Below are 17,956 nucleotides of genomic sequence, written 5' to 3' on the forward strand. Positions count from 1 at the left end.
CGGTCAGTTGGTATAAGTAGACAACAGCTGGGCGGAAGTTAGTAATGTAAAATAACACTCGATTCGGTGGAAAACGCTTCTTGTTTCACGTAAAGATAAAATGTGCGTCACACGTTTTGCAATAAGGTTCGTACCGAATGAGTCATAGATTATTAATTACTCATTAGGGGAAAATTGAACTGCACAATAACAATTCAACATCATTGTGTTAGAAGATAGTGTTGCAGGCAGTACTTCTGAAACTCGTTGACTTGTTGGCTACAAAAATGCTCATTGAAGATTAATAAGAAGCAGTAGCTACAATATTATAAATTTTAGGGGTTCTTAAATGAATAGTCTAAAAATCACTTTTCTGATGATTTTGGGTTGATCAATAAATGTTCAAAAATGAATTAAAAGGCTTGCACTCCGCAAAAATAGCCGAACAAGGGATCAGTGCAGTTGAACTTGTATAATTCGAAATATTGGGTGATTTGATTTTCCTCCTGTATCTTGTGACATTCATACATATTAATAATGGTCTGCAGAATTCGAACTCTTCTAGACGAATGTTTTATTGGTCCTATGAATTTTCCATTATTCGAGTCCCACTGTACAAGAATAACAGACAAGTTATTCAGACTGGAACGTACAGAACAACGCTGATACTCGTAACATCGCCTTTTCGTTCTGCACTGGGCGCGAACATTACTAGAGTTTCCAATTGTGGCTGTATGAAATTTGTTGGGAATGATCACAAGAATTTTTGGGGAACGCGTAGTCTGTTCACCCATCCCACATTTTGGAGTTAGGTGAAAAGTAATCAATATTGGTCATCAGCGTGAGTGGATTAAAAGATCAAAAGAAGGCACCCTTTGATAGTTATTCCATTTTCCTATAATTATCCTTTTTTCCGTTTGCGTTATTGGCAATTAACAGACACAATAAGAGGTCTTGATAAATGGACAATCCAACCCTCTAAGTTTACATTTTTAATTTAATACACTATTTTGAACCATATATCATACACAAAAGAGAGTACTATGAATCTTGCTTGATAACCTTTTCTCGCTTGAAGTTATCTTTTTTGTATTGTACATCTGTTATATGTTAGTGTCATTTCAGCTATATTTATTAAAAGCTTTTTTGATACCTCAACATAATATAGTTTTATGCTTTCCCTGAATCTTTGTACTGTTATTGGTGCAACAAATAAGACGGTTCCCTCTAGTATTATTTTTACATTTTTTTTATTATGTTATTGTTTCTGTTACAGAAATATATTCACTTTTTATTTACAATAGTTTTTGCCGTTATTTATCTAAGCTTGTGACAACTACATAATCTTTCGTTACTGACTCGAGAATCAGATTGGTAGAAGTTAAACGCCACTAACTATTTATACGGTTATTGCAGGCTGTTACGGGTTTTGGTTATTAACTTATCCAACGGAAAAGGTGAGTGCTCAGACAGCAAACTGTGAACTGAGGGGTTCAAATAGTAGTAAATATTCGAACGGTAACAAAGTTACGTGACCCGACCCTAGCGTCAGACCTCAAAACTAACTGAAACAATTCGCCGGACCTCACCGCACCACGTCAGTACGAATGTGAATTTATCTCCTGTGTAACTAATACAATCAGAGGATAGTAGTCTCATTCTGTCTTAGGCATTGGGTGCTATACTTTTAAATTTACTTAATTGTTGTCTGCATTTGTACAGATACTGATTTCTACAAAATATACATCTAATTTTCAATCTCATAGCGATGTTGCATGCGGGATTAAAATAACGCTGCACTCTGTGTACTCAGTCCATGATCGGCCTTGGCGAAAGTGAGAGGGGCACGTGTAAACGGCTCCGTACTGCTGAGCAACTGTTACAGTTGTGAGAGGAACGGCTTTCAACACACAACCGTTAGCTCAGCGGGGGGTGCCGAGAAATTAACGGCTTCTGATACTCGGTGCTTATGCAAGATCTTCAGATAGAAACAGGACTCTTACCATTTGATCCTTTGTCACTAAATATTTTTTTTATTTCCTTGGTACAGCTTACAATTTGTGTCCCCCCTCAAATTCCCCCCCCCCAAAAAAAAGGTTCAGGTTTTAAACCCATAGCAGCCACGTGTGGCCATATGGACATATGGCTAAGTTGAATACTCAATTAGGGTGTTCATTTCTCACTTTATTATATGGGCTGATACAGGTTAACATGGCTGTTAACCCCCAAACAGTTCATCACAAATACATTTTTTGCAGTAATTTACTCAAAAATTTGTAACTTTTAATATACATCACTATGTTTGTTTGAAATTGTTCTTGTTCTTCAGCTAATAAAATTGTCTTTAAAAGAAACAAAAATTTTAAGCAATTATAAAAGGTATACATCTTTCAATGTTTATTACTGTTTTAATTTGTATTTATAAAATATATTTAATTTATTTATATTTTACATTTATAGTTGAATGTTTAAAAATAATTGTAATTATCAACATATCCTGCAAATTTCAAGTATTTTAGAGATACGATAGTCGTTCCACTGCCGTAACAACCGAGGCACGCCGCCACGGCCATCCATACCACCGCGTTGTTTTTACTCTCAATACTGTACGGAACGTTACTTTTACTGTGAAGGGAATGTAATTATTACACCATCGGTATATAGTTACGAATAATAACGTTACAGAAAAATAATCACGCAACACGAAATGTCATTGCAAAACAGTTTACGGGAAAGGCGCGCAATGGTACATCGTTGCAAACAGCCAAAGATATATATATATATATATATATATATATATATATATATATATATATATATATAGTACAAGACAGGTTGCATCAAACCAAAAAGTACTAAAACGTCGCGGACATTTTCGGTCGGATATGAAACGCTAAAATATTGGAAAATAAATGAATAGGTCTTTCTGTGTCCCTTGGCATCCACACTAACATTTTTGGATGATTAGAAGACTTCTATTTTTAAGTATGTTTATCACCATTTGATTAAGAGGGGATGGAATTTGGAGTGGGAGTCTGGATAACTCCAACTACCACAGCCAAGATCATTATTTCAGGTTCTACGTAAAGCTCTAGTCATTCTAAGATTAGCCACCATTAGTCATTTGGCTGCCAAAACTTACTAGAAAGTCATTCTTAGTTATAATCTTTATGTTCATCATATTCATCCCTCAGTCATAGGTGTCTAAAACGTAAAAAGTTGCAGAGGTGACGATTTCTAGCGAAATTGGCAAGCAACTTTTTAGCATTTTTGCGACAGTTGAAAATGTGAAAGTTTGAAAAGATTCTTTTCATGTACTGAATCTTGTGGAAAATGTTAAATTTGTTTAGTTACACGTTTTTAAGGGCATTTAGCAAAAATTATTGTCACATCCTACGATATCACCGAATTTTACCCTGCCAGCCAGAATCGGTGTTCTCTAAGTGTAATTTAAAAGTTGAAAAGCTCGCGATAAACCAGTACATTGCGATTAACCAGACGTGATGTCATACGATTATCTTGAGGTAATGTAGAGGAACTGCATTATGAACCAAGTACGAGACTGGATGAAGTAATTGCATAACTACAAAGGGAGTTAACTATACAAAACCGCCTCATAATACAAGCGGACCGATTGTAAGGTAAACTCTTAGAAGGGAATTCTGTATGAACCATAAGTATTTCTTAGCAAGACAGTTTTTAAAACGTGTCGTTATGAACGGTGCAATTGTGATAAAACAACAACTGAAATCATCATATTCACACATATTGCCACACAGTGACTTGTCGTAATACTAGCTTGGTGTGGGGTATTTCTTAGTTTGTTTTGCGTTGCTTAGTTGTGTTATAGACTGCCATCCGTTTACATTTGTTTCAGTTCGAGGAGTCAACAAACAGACAATGAAAGTTGTAAAAACTGCAAACCCCCCACGATCCAGAATATTAATCGAACTCGCTCTGTGTAATTCCAAAGATCATCGGAAAATTTTATTTCTGACCATGCAAATGACGACTGTACATCCGAGGCGTTCAATGTAGCCTTTTAGCAAACAACACAAAAAAAGCACTGCAAGTTAGCACTGGGGGGTAGAAACAGACATACACCGTCCCTCCTGAAGTTTGACAGAGATGCAACGTCGAATAAAGGAGATGAAAATAATTGGTTGAAGATGACTGGACAAAGATCTGACAAAATTCCTACAGAGATGCCAAATACTGCTGTCGGGTAGGGTACGATAAGCGGACCCGCTTTTTATATCGAAATTTGGAAAACGATATTACTCAATCATAACCATCGATATAATCAATCGATACTGATTAATTATTTTGAACAATTAACTTAAATAATCTATATCAACAGCTGTAAACACTTTTAAATAATACACGTAGGGTAATATTTCAATTTGATATAAGTAACATTTAATTATTGTGTAACAGATGATTTTAAAAGGCAGTCAATTTTAGAAAACTAGACGACATTGCTTTTGAAAGTAGATAAGACATGTTTTTCGTGGCTTCAACATGTTTTCGTACCAAAAAACCTATTACGTGAAATTTGTGGGAAAGAAACAGCTGTAACTGTGAGAGGAGCAAATATAATCGTCTTCAGTTTTCCTAATTTTGGTTATAATAATTTGTTTGAACACTGTAAATATTAAATTCCTAATTTAATTTAAAACATATGATTGTTATTGAGGACTACTGATACTTTTATATCGATTGATAGTCTAGGATTTGACATGCGAATATTAGGTATCGATGATTACATTCTTCGATATAAAAAAACCGGGTCCGTTTAACGTACCCTACCCACTGCTGTTTCCAAAGGTAAAGATAGAACGGCTCGAGTATGATTTCTGGCAGCGATCTCTTTTTCGAAGTTGGACGTTGTTTCCCCGATGATAGACGACTGAATGGCGCTGTTCTCACGACCAACAATCCGCGGATCAGCTGACTCGAGGTGCCAGGTGGATATGTCGCATTATGATGAAACATCATAGCAGATGATGCAAGCCAGGTAGAGAAACTTCACCGCATAACTATGCATGTCCCACACACCGCATGCTGCTCCCACCATTGACTTATTGAATATGTCAGGATTTGCTGGTTATCAACAAGTACATGACAGCTCGTTAGATGGTTTATTTGTCGAATAATGAAGCGAGAGGAATGCAAATGTGAGTCTATTGCGTCTTCGTAAGAGAGTGGAAATGTACGGTCGTCATGTGCGGTAATTCTATTTTCAATTTACTGAGTGGTTATCATTTCTATGTAAAATTAACAACAACAAAAAATATATAAATCTAAAAATCTTTTTAGAAATTTATACCTTCATGGCCACCAGTCTGTGTGTGGGGGAAAAGAGTTCATAAAATATTAACTAAAGTATTAACACTAAAAAATCTTTGTAAAAATTTGTAAAAAGAGAACATTATTAACAGAACTTTCATAAAAAAATGAATTAACACTTAAAATATTCTTTAGTATAGTTTTCTAATAAACCATAAAATAGATCTCTATTACATTACTACTCACACTAGTGGGTTTTAATCAAAATATAAAAAAGAGGGATGAAATATGTTGTGTTGACATTAAATAGTATAACATTGTAGTGAATTTTAATAACAATAACAAAGACGAAATATGTTCGGACACTAAATAGAATTACATTTTAATAACAATAAGAGGGATTAAATATGTTCCGTTGACATTAAATAGTATTACATTTTAATAACAGTAAGAGGGATTAAATATGTTCCGTTGTTGTACATTATAGTATTACATTTTAATAACTGTAAGAGGGATTAAATATGTTCCGTTGACATTAAATAGTATTACATTTTAATAACAATAAGAGGGATTAAATATGTTCCGTTGACATTAAATAGTACTTTATTTGAGTGAATTCCAATAACAATAAGAAAAATGAAATGTGTTCTGTTGTCATTTTATAAGTATAACTCTTATAGTGGGTTTTATAACATAAGAAGCATGGCATATGTTTATTGACATTTAATAAGTATTACATTTATACAGCACTGACGATATCTTCGTCTGTCACCGATCGTGTAAGGGTTATCTGTTCCGTACACTTAGAAAATCTCTTCATTAAACATAGTCCTAAAAGGACTTTTACGTTTTGAGTAAGGTTGGGGATAGGAGCCACCTCCTGTTGTGATTCCCTGTTGTGATGTAGAGTAAGGACATCTGGAGGGAATAGCGGGATAGGGATAACGAAGAGGGATAACGGGTACTACATCTCAGTGAAATCACAGAGGAACAAGAGGGAGGGGAACTTTTGAAATAGATTTAGAAATTTATTCTTCTGAGCACAAGTTATAGACCAAGCTCCGAAATAGAATTTATCGTATCATACCATGATGTCCTGCGGATAATTAGGAGTACATAAATGCCAATTGAAATTGCTACCAAATCCACTGACAATGACGCAGACACAACTGTACTGCCATACAATGCACACGGATACAGTGTTTCTTACGCCCAATTGATGCCAGACGTAGATGCAACGAACAGGAAATAACTAAGTGCAGTAGAAAGCACTCAGCTGAGTGAATGGTCTCCTTGATTCGCGCCAAGCGTAGGCTCGAGACGGCGACTGCTGGCTGTTATTTATTCCAAGGAGGTAACAAACTCCAACAGCCCACTCGGCCGAGTTCCTCCTTGTCTTACAGTGTCGGCTGCATGCGACGTTGCCATGTCTCGATGCAACAAATGGTTCCGAGTCTTTTTTTATGACCGGGAAATTGCTATTACGCGTGGGTGCCCTATCAATTCTGACTCATCAATTATGCAAGTCAACAGAATAGGTTTGTCCGAGAAAAAGCTTGTATTAGAGCCCATATCAGATCATAACACCAGACAATCTAAGCGGTTTAAAATCCCATCGAAATTTGATGGTTGCAAGTTAAAGCATCAATTTGTACACGTCAATTGGACCTTGATACATTTTGAACAGTTGAAATCACAAGCATTTTATATTGAAATGAATGTTGCCAAAGTAAGTTGTAAAATTTGTAATAATTATAAACAAACGTAGTTTGTGTCAACCTCGCACTCCTATAAATAGACACATAGAACACGATAGAATAGAAACAAGTGCAAGCGAATCTCTTACGTTAGAGTAGAGACAAGTGCACTCGATCTCTTACCTAATATCCCACTGAGCTCTCGAACTATAAATAAATTACCTATATAATTAATATTCAGTTACTATTGTTTGTACAATCTAACACTTACCATGGATCAGTAATATGACTAGATGGCTCGAAAATGGAAGGAAAACCACGGCGGCGCGCGGACTAACCTCCAAACTGGAGAGGAAACCCGGGACGAAACTATGACTGAAAGGGAGATCGTGGATGCACGTGAGTCGCTCGGCAGCTGGCGAACTCTACCGACTGGAGCCAAACTACCGCAGCCGTACCGGTAACGTCTGGTCAAGGTCAACACAGCACGCCTACAGCGGCTTCCGGCATACTTCGCTGATAGCCGACCACCTAGACCCGGGCTTGCCTCCACTATCTTATCAGCGTCACCTGGCCTCACACACGCCCTGTCATTGATAAGAGATTATACCCAATCTCAAGATGAGCTGAACTTGTTCGTATCGATTTGGATAATTCTAAAACGAAACCTCTAAGGCGAATGATGAGTTCCTTTTATTACAACGAATAATTGACAGACATCACAGGTCTAGGAACTCCTGAACGATAGAGTCCAAGGATTTTCTCTCAATTTCTCGTGAGCATGTTTTGTCACTCGATGTCCCGACAAACCCTTTACATGATATGGATCTTTAGATGTATTATCAAGTATAGTTAGTATTACCACTGGCGATCAGGGGCGTATCTAAGATTTGAGTTTGGGGGCGGACTAAACTTATCACTCATATTTCAGGAAAGGGCACACTATGAGATCGAAAGCTTAGTCTGAAATTAAGTGTACAGGGGCATTATAGTAAAAATGGGGACTAAAATAAAGATACCGGTATGTAAAAGGATTAATTACCCAGGAACAAAACTTTTTTGCCATTACGGTATACATTCTCCTAAAGTAATACATATATTTTTTACAAGACAGTAGTAAGCCACACCATATGTTGCGTAACAAGGTTCGCTGAGGTTGCATGCAAAATTTCAAATCTATAACTCATTTCATAATCGAGATATCCTGCGGTGAAGTAGACAGGCAGCTATCATACCGAAAAGAAACTTTTCATTTTCCCGCGTTGTAGTGTCTTTTTAAATGAATTCATTAATTTCTGTGAAGTTGTGATGTGTACTTTGTATTTTAATGTTAACATGCAACAAAACGCTAATGCGTGGATGCAGATGATGTCCTAAGGTAAATTTACTATTTTGCAGGTGGAATGTGGTGGTATACAACGTAATAGGTACACAACTAAAAGAATCATTATATACCAGGTGTTATATCCACTAGGAATTCGTGTTTGTGTAGATGAAATAATGCAACTAACGCTAAAATTTTCAAACGCTGTGATTGAGCGCTGTCGAGCGGCAAACGAAGGAAACAGCGATTGTAAACATATTACATACTATTAACACACGTTATATTGAGTAAACTCTGAAAATAATAAAAGAACGTACGTTTTAAATTTAATTTGCAACAATGAGGCAATTTCCATAAGATTAAATTTGATTACAATACTAAACGTGTTGTATGGTAGTGCTATCTATGTGTTAACGAACAGAACTAACTTTACCGAACAAAATTCCTGACACATAGTCACCAAATGATGCAAAGTCTATTCTCAGGAAAGTAAAATCTCTCGAATATAAATAGACTACTTTAGTCATCAGGTTCCTCATCACAGTCCTGGCGCCGATGACCTGCTTTTCCTCCCTCTACGTGAATGCTCTCTGTGTGTATTCAACAACTATGCTCTCTTTCACAATGGCGATGTGACGTGTGCTTTACTAATCCGGTTCAATTTATTGCCACAACTCGTTTATCCTGCAATAGGTTTACAGTTTGAATATTTGCTTTAACTTTTCAAATTTTGACCGTGGCCCTTTAACATACTAATTCGCCCTTTAAGACGAGAAAAATTGAAGATTTTGCATTATTCAACGATTAGTGGTAGAAAGTTAAAGCATGAACATTTTTACACTATGCACACGAAGATGACTGGAATGAGTGACATGTTTTGTTATTTATTAAAAAACATTACCTTCAGTAAAATATTACAAACATGTAATTTACTTAAATTATATTCGAATAAAAATTTAATTTTTTCAAGGGAAAAGTAATAAAACAAAACTCCTCTCCTTGGAGCTGTAACTCATTAAACAATTTTAAAGGTTTCAATTTTTTTGTCTTCAGCCGGTTTTATTATAAAAATTACTTATTGTCTTAAATTATTTTTAATTCAAGAAATATAATTTGTTTCCAAAGATATATATATCACTCCTTGGAGCGTGACATATGTAACTCGTATAAACTAAATATCTCACATTTTTTGTTTTAATTTCCTTATAAATGCCTCAATAAATACCTTTGATTTCTAATGAAGTGAATAATAAACATTATTATCTTCCTAGTGCCTTAAGGAAAATCATTTTAAAAAGGTTATGAATTTATAATAACAAAATTCTTCTTATTAGACAATGGACAATCTTCCAGATATTTCTATAATTCAGCTTCTCCTTTCCTTTGCTTTAAGTCCACAGATTTAAAAGCACCATTAAATGTAAGCTTTCTACATCCTAACTTCCTCTATCGGAATTATATCCTTGTAATTATTACTTTGTACGAGTGGAGTGTGCTCAGTTTTCAAGGTCTCGCCACTAAATCACGTGGAAAAACTTAAAATTGGGTCGTAAATAAACGTCAAAACGAATAAATCTCCCGGAAGACAAAACAGGGCCGTAAATTAAGCCAATTTTGTAAACTGCCTACACCCACAGTCGCGGCACCTCTGCGTAATCCTCACTTCTGGGACAATGGCTGAGTGGGCAGCTCTACAATAGGTCAGCTTTGTTGTCCAGGTGTTGGACTTGAAAGAGATACGCAAAGGCCGACGGGGACTTCCTCCAGTGGGAATCTGCTGATTTAGAATGAAGGAAGTAAGATTCAAGTACAAAACACCCAGAGAAATTAAGAACAAAGTATCTTATTAGACGATAAACCCAACAATCACATCCTCGTGAAGTAACAGCTCTTTGGCTACTATAGTTCATAAATTAGTTCAGAATATAGATTTTCGGCGTAAACACTTCACTGACTTGCATGCAAAATTTGAAATTTGCAGCTCATTTCATCCTTGACATATCCTGCAGACATGCAAACAAAATTTAACATCTCCCTGGCAGACAAAAGAGAAATTGTGGTAGGCTACTGAGTGGTAGATAGGCTTCAATAACGCTCATCCAGCCCAATCCAATGGATGAACTTTGCACCATAATAGAACTCGTTCCCATCTATGTATAAATGAGTTGCTGTGCAAATTTAGCCTACAGATGAAATTTGTCTCGAGAGATCTTGCGGATAATTGGGGTAAATGTGTCACGATGTCACATGTGAACTTCCATATGCCTGTACGATAGTTTAGACATTTATTTACCCTGCGATTTTCTCATTGACATCATGAATGCTCATGAGACAGATGTAAAACCGTTTGCTAATGCTCAGCGAAATCTCATAAAGTGACATGCACCATCAACGAACCCCGTTTTTCCTATAAAGAAGTGAAGTTTTATGTAAAATTCAAGTCTCTTGGTACGTTCCTGCTCGAGATTATTTTAGACAGACATTAATGAACTATTTCCCGCTCTTCGAATGACAAGTTCCGCTAACGCTAAGTCAATTACGAAATTATTGATGCATTTGCAAAGCTATTGACTGACAGAACTGATTGAACAACTGTAGATAAATTAGTTTCAAGACTAATTGCATACAACATCATAAAGAGATCGACAATAGCAAATTGATAATACCAAAACTATTTATCAACCAAATGTTCATCTTTCATCAGCTCAACCTGAAAGGCAATTAATGTTTTAACCGATCGGTTGTAATGAATAATGTATATGTAATAATGCAACTCTGAATGACAACTTTATGTATATTGATTAGTTCCATACAATCAATATGCTAGCATTAACGTCATTTCCAGTGAAGCAACCGTTTCAATTTTTGTGATGTTTTACAACTTGAGAAAGGAATTCTAAAAGAAAGGAAGTATTCACCACAGTTACATAAAATCAATAATTGTAGTTCGTAGCAACTGAATATGCAAATTTGCATTGCTATCCAGTGATTTTAAAGTGCCAAAATCTTCCTGCTGTGTAAGAGGACTTTCTAACCAAATTAAACTAAATTGAATTGTTGGCTGAGCATTAGTGAAGCGTTTTCACTCGGGTCTCGGAAAATTATATTTCTGTCTAACCGTCTACCACACGATATCTCAAAAACGAACTGACCTATTTATTCACTTGAAGCTTGTTTGTTATGCATTAAACTTCATTTCTATATAGGCAACACTGAGTTCCGTGATGGTGCATGTCACTCCATATGATTTGGCTGAGCGTTAGCAAACACTTTTAAATTGGTGTTACGGGCAACCATAATGTCAATGAAAAAATAGCAGAACAAATAAGTTTGAGAACAAACTGAATACAGTACAAGAATATGGATTTTTTACATGTGAGAATATGAACAGATGTAGTCTAACTACCCCCACAAATGCGATATAGGCCTACTATTTTGGTGACTTGATGTAAAAATAAAGAGATACAAAGTAAAAAGGCGCGTGTAGTTTCTTTTTTATTAGTTAAACACTGTTATGAAACCCAACTGAAGGAACAAAACTGAAACCCCCCCAGGACCCCCCCTACCCCCCACCCCCCCTACCTACCCCCTGGCAGGATATCTCAAGAAAGATTTCATGTGTATACGTACAATTTCTACAAGAATAAGTTGTTTAGATAGACAAAAATTTGACTGAGCGTCATTGAAGCTCAACATCACTGAATAGGTTGACACAGTATCCTACAGTAAATTTTTTCTGCACAGTTGTGTTTCTGTCTATCTGACATCAGAACATCTAGAAAGTGAAATGAGCTAGAGACTTGAAATATTGCATGCAACCACAGCGACGTTTATTAAGTGACATTTGGTGTGGCATACTGTTACCTTTTCTTATTAACCTCTCTCGGATGCGTAGATGTAAAATGATTAGAGCGATAAGGCATTTTATTCCTTGCCAGTGAAATTCTGTTTAATCAGTGGTGCAGGTTAAGTTCCACCCAAGTATTTCTCCAATATGACACGTGCTCATAACGTTAGAGTCTACGCTGTTATATCCATCTACTAATAGCCAATTATCGCTAACTAATACGAGAATAATTGTCTTTATCATAATAGGTTACACTAATAAGTAAGTATTAAGAGCATTAAAGTGGAACAATATCGGTTCGCTAGTGATATAACATAAGTTGGCAGACCATTTGCGTACAGTAATGGCGTGTTCAAAAATAACTTTTGAAGTTACGAAAATAGATTTAAATTACTTGTGATCGTTTATAACTCTACTGAAATTCTGTTCTGGGTTGTTTAATTTGTTTAGCCTCTTTTAAAAATTGACGATTCTATCAAACTTTTGGAATTACAATCTTCATCTTTTGTCCAAATAAACTAAGGGTAGTTAAAATTGAAAAGGGTCATCGATTATATAGTATTTTACCTTACTTTTATTAAACAATATATAGTTCAAAACGATAAATATGTTCATATACATTATCCTTCAAAAGTGTAACTTAATAGAACGCAACATTGCATATTACTCTTTTTTATCAAAGTACTATCTGAAAATCCTCAGGTAGAGTTGGTGGAACATTTCAACGTAAAGCATTTTAAAGGAATTGACGATAGAAAAAACCGTAACGCAAATTATATTAATAGAAAGCTATCATCATTACTTCATCAAGATCTATCACAATCATTTTGATTTATTCTTACATTTTTCGTCAAAACTTCGAGGAATGCTCTACTGAGACAATGTTGGAGGCACTGGGACTAGGACGTAGTTCCTTAAGGCCCATTTTGCTATGTAGAGATTGCCGTAAATGTGTTGAATCACTTAAATTTCATGATACTCCACACACATATGTAGCAATATCCGAAAAGGATGTTAAATCTTGAGTTCAAGATTAACGAGTCTTTACATTAGATTTTCAAAGCATCAAGTTTTTTGGACAAATACTACTGGAAGGTGAGCTCTAAAATTTAGAAAAGAGCCAGTGATGAATAGTCAAATTGTGTGGAAACAATTTTTTTCGAACTGACTGAATATTTTTGTCAAAACTGACTTACCTTTCTAGAGCCATTACAGCCGCACACCATCAACCGAACTCTCCTGTCTATAGTGACCGTCGTGACGGTCACCTGGCCCAGGCCGAGGAATGGTTTCCCCATGTTACACTACACCCTGCCCACTGTACTCTGACCAGCGAACACCGTGTTGTGCTGAGCCCTGTGATGTGCTGAGTCGGGGTTACCTCACGGCTGACTCACTCGCACCAGCAGCACTATCGGCACTACACATCGAGACCACTAACCAATACAGCCGATAAACAGAGTTGTGTAACCGATCTGGCTGGCGTGATGACGGCCACGTGACATCTCCGCGTCTCCGAACCACCAACCAGAGAGCCATTCTGTCATGTTCTCTGTAGACTGTGTAGCAGTCAACTGTGAGGTAGTCTGACAAGCGCTGAACCCCAGTTAAACGGTGGTGGTTATTGTTACTCCAGTATCTAAATCCTCTTTCATTAATATGGAATTGAATGCTGCAGAACGTAAAGAAGATATAGCGCGTGCAAAACCTTGGTACACTTAAGTATTCCGAGCTAATTTCCTCAGGAGACGTATACACCTAAGCAGCAAGCAGATTCAAAAGCCAGGAGGAGTTTGCGTCTTTAAACCCTAATGAGATTGAAATTCTTGGAGAAATTTTTGCAAACAATTTGTCACGCAATCACACATTAAATATGCTGTGAGCTAGATTGAATCAACCACTCGTTCTGAGTCTCAGCAAAACAGTGACAATTTCTTCCAATCTTGGAACTCATTCCTCTTCCTTTTTTGCATGATCAATACAAAGTGTGATGTGCAGGACCATGAGCTTAAAATTCCAATCTTTGCTGGAGACAATCATGTTTTTTTTAACAACGAGGGATTTTGTCTTGAGAATAAATGGTAATCAGACAGCCACTTTTTTATAATATTGTTGTAATTAAACCTTGAATGAGCTGTTGGTTTTACTGTGAGATGGACTGGAATTCGCAAAACCAGTCCTTCCTTTTTAAGGGATTTTGAGAAGAAAGAAATCAAACTGCTCTTGGAGACGAAAGAAGATTCTTTCGCGATTTAATCGATTTTCAGTTGGAATATTCCTATAACTTTTCCAAAAATGAGATAGTCTGTCAAAAAACCACATTAAAGATCTGTATATGGTTAACCAACGTTGATTTTACTTTTATTTAAGTGTACGGCGATTGGTCTTAAGTGTGTAAAAACTAGAATCTCTAATTTCGACCTTCGAGTGTTCAATCACATCTCTATGTCCTAAGAATGTTTGGTAATAAAAACCACCGTGTTCGAACTGGGAACTTGTGTCTCTGAAGTGCACAACTGAGATGGGTGATGTTAATATAGCGCAATCAATGATCTGGTATGCAAAACAATTAGTTAATTGAGTGCAGTAATTACAGGGTTCAACGCTCGCCAGAGGCTCTGCGTTCGCCTCCCCCCCCCCAGCAGACATCCTGGTCCAGACTCCCGAAGGACCGATGTTTGTCATTTTTAGTTTCACCACATGTGTAGTAGAGGTGGAGTTTCACACCAAGTACCACCCCTCTAGTAGCCTCGTCAACTGTTGTGTTGCGTTACAGACAGACAGACATCGTATTTTTTATCAGCAACAACTAGCTAAAACAGGCTACGAAACATGAACGTACGCAACACATGTAGTTACATAAATGAAGAAGCATGAACTTCCGCGGGACATGCGTAACTGACGAAACATGAACGTACGCAACACACGCAATTACATAAGTGCAGAAGCACGAACCTCCGCGGGACATGCGTAAGTGACGAAACATGAACGTACGCAACACATGTAGTTACATAAATGAAGATGCATGAACTTCCGCGGGACATGCGTAACTGACGAAACATGAACGTACACAACACATGCAATTACATAAATGAAGAAGCACGAACCTCCGCGGAACATGCTTAATTGACGAAGCATAAACGTACGCAACACTTACAGTTATTACATAAATGAAGAAGCACGAACCTCCGCAGAACATGCGTAACTGACAAAAAAGAACATCCGCTACACACCCAATTACGTAACTGCCAAGCACGAACGTCCGCAACATACGGAAGTACGCAACTGGCAAAGTACGAACGTCCGTCAGACATGGAATCAACTGATGAAGCACGATCAATCGCGGAACAATCTAACGTGACTAGACCTGGAACAAACGAGCGCGGTAAGTTGACGTTGCAAAACAGACCGACATCGGCAAAAACTGTTGGAACACGACTTTGGCACGACGAGTAGTGCCTAATTTTAAGACACGATATAGAGTCGTAATTAGTAATGGTGAATCACGCAATTGGGAAATATACTTTCGGGAATAGATAAGGTAGCTGACAAAACGTTTTAGGAATTAACCCTCAAAAACTTTCTACACCACAATTCGTTAACTATGTAAGAGCCTTCAACCTCTCAGTTGTCTTTGTAAAGCCATCCTACTGACTTTATATTTTACTACTGTAGAATACCGGCTTCCTAATGGATGTACTTAGGGAAACACGTGGTACAGTTGCATTACCTAGGAGGTATCAAATACCACAACATAGTCATGGTACATTCATTACAGATGTATAAGTAAATGCATTCGGCATACGCCTTGAGTGTCAATGTATGCTGCACGACTTGTTAAATGCGCGAAGATCCTAATTTGCTGTTGTTTATGGTGGATAGTTAGCGGCAATTTAGCAACAATAAATTCCGACTCCTCCGTCTGGTCTACAGAGAGACCGCCCTCGAAGGCCATGGACATGGACATCAGCGTGCCTATTCTGTTTCGCACTGATCAACCACAGCCCAACGTGACTTCTTACAGCTGTTCTTAATCCTCTTTCGTTATATTTGGCAATCAGTGTCATAAAAAATTTTTTAAATGTACCGATCATCGGGCAAAATACCGATAGGACGCAAATAATGATTAGGGACCGGAATTTGTCTTCATAGATCAACTCAGTAAAAACTACTGAAATTATTTGATGCCACTTGTATTTAACTGCATTTCATTGAACATTTCTGATACTTTTTATCGAAACATTTACACTTTTGGCTCAGAGTTACTCGAGGGATGGATTAATTGTATCTCTGTCTCTCTGTGTGTCTCTCCTCATGATATCTCAGGAACACACTGACCTATGGACTTGAAATTTTGCACTTAGCTTCATAGAAATCATTCTCCAACATTAGAGTTAACATCGAGTTTTTATGTCACTCTATGGGGTTTGGTTGAGAGTTAGAGAACACGTTTAGGTTTGTCTTATGGATAACCATGATGATAGGGAGAAAATTGGAAAATTAACAAATTTGTATGCCATTCTGAGTACAATAATTTTAATATGTTACATGACAACATAAGTAACGTGTATACTTGAAACATAGAACACAACTGAGGGGAGTGTTTGGAACGCGACACGTGATCTGGCGTACTTCTACCTTGTTAAAAAAAAACGGTCCGATCAAACCCATTTCAGTTTTATTTTTACTGACAACCAAATCTCATGGACTGACATGCACCATAATCGAACTCGATGTTGCATATATTAAAATGAAGTTTCGTGCAAAATTTCAAGTCTATAAATCAATTCATTCTCGAGATATCGTGTTTCAACAAACACATATGAAATGTTTCCAGCCCCTCGAGTATTTCGCTTCGGAAACTCTCAGCGAATATTACTAGAATTTGACAGAAGTTCGATGTGCATTTTAATGTTATTCCTAATTAAAATTGATTAAATATTAAATTGGCGAGTTAGGAGGAGGTTGAAACTCCTAGTTTTCCTTTGTGTAAATAATTTCTCCACAAAAAAGGTTTTTGTCTTTGGCAGCTACAGGAAAAAGTTACTCTATTGAAACACGAACCAGGACAGATAAACAAAGATTCATCTCTCCCCTGGCTAACTAACTACTGCCTCTTGTAGAAAATACAACGTAAGACTAATTGGTTCGAATCCCTTGAATTCCATAATATACCAATTATTTCCCAATCTGAGCCTTACACTGAGTTTACCTATCGGAATAAGGCGGCGAGAAGGATTTCAACAAAGCGTCAAATATACGTGACCTTGCCACAAGAGTAAATGTATGTAAAGACACGTCCCGGCACGTTCAACAAGGTGGTTATGCCTCGCTGAGGAAATGTACCTACACGAGTTTTAAAATTGCTACTTGTTTCCGGTAACGCTGTAGTAGATAGCGCAGGATGTTCACACTAGGAGATAACAGCTGTGAAGGTCACTGTCGAAGGACACCGCACTTAGGAATACCGTCTGAAGATACCGCAAGGAGGCTCGGATTGTGTCCTGTATTCCTAAAACGTGCATTGTTCGCTTTGGTCAATTATTGATACAACGCGAAAAACATTTACACTACGTTTTAATGGTATATTGTTAAATTAGTTAAATTGTGTTAAATTAGTTTAACCATTGTAAATTAAATGTATAGCAGGTTGTTTTTAAACTTTAGTTTATTAGACTTTTTACTAATAGAAGTTTGTTCAAAGGCTTGGGGTTAATACTGTGTGTAAGGTTAGTTTTGGAACATTATTTGTGGTATAAGACATGATTTTGGAAATAACTTTTTGAAGTATTTTAAAATTCTCATTATTCAAACCACAAT

The 17,956-nt window shown here is 36.8% G+C and overlaps 1 protein-coding gene across 6 annotated transcripts in view; it reads right to left on the bottom strand.

Moving 5' to 3' along the window:
• Positions 1 to 17,956, bottom strand: part of LOC124367760 (NAD(+) hydrolase sarm1) — a 193,439-nt gene that overhangs the window by 55,325 nt on the left and 120,158 nt on the right. The window contains exon 1 of one of the 6 annotated variants that reach the window (XM_046824852.1): positions 13,333 to 13,483. The exons of 4 other annotated variants lie outside the window; for them this stretch is intronic. In XM_046824852.1, coding sequence (XP_046680808.1) covers positions 13,333 to 13,434 — 102 coding nt within the window. In that variant the 5' untranslated portion in view covers positions 13,435 to 13,483. Of the gene's footprint in view, positions 1 to 7,236; positions 7,365 to 13,332; positions 13,484 to 17,956 lie in introns of those variants that run through there. One more of the 6 variants, XM_046824856.1, reaches the window with a different exon arrangement.

The sequence above is a fragment of the Homalodisca vitripennis genome, chromosome 8 (assembly GCF_021130785.1).
Source record: "Homalodisca vitripennis isolate AUS2020 chromosome 8, UT_GWSS_2.1, whole genome shotgun sequence".
NCBI lineage: Eukaryota > Metazoa > Arthropoda > Insecta > Hemiptera > Cicadellidae > Homalodisca > Homalodisca vitripennis.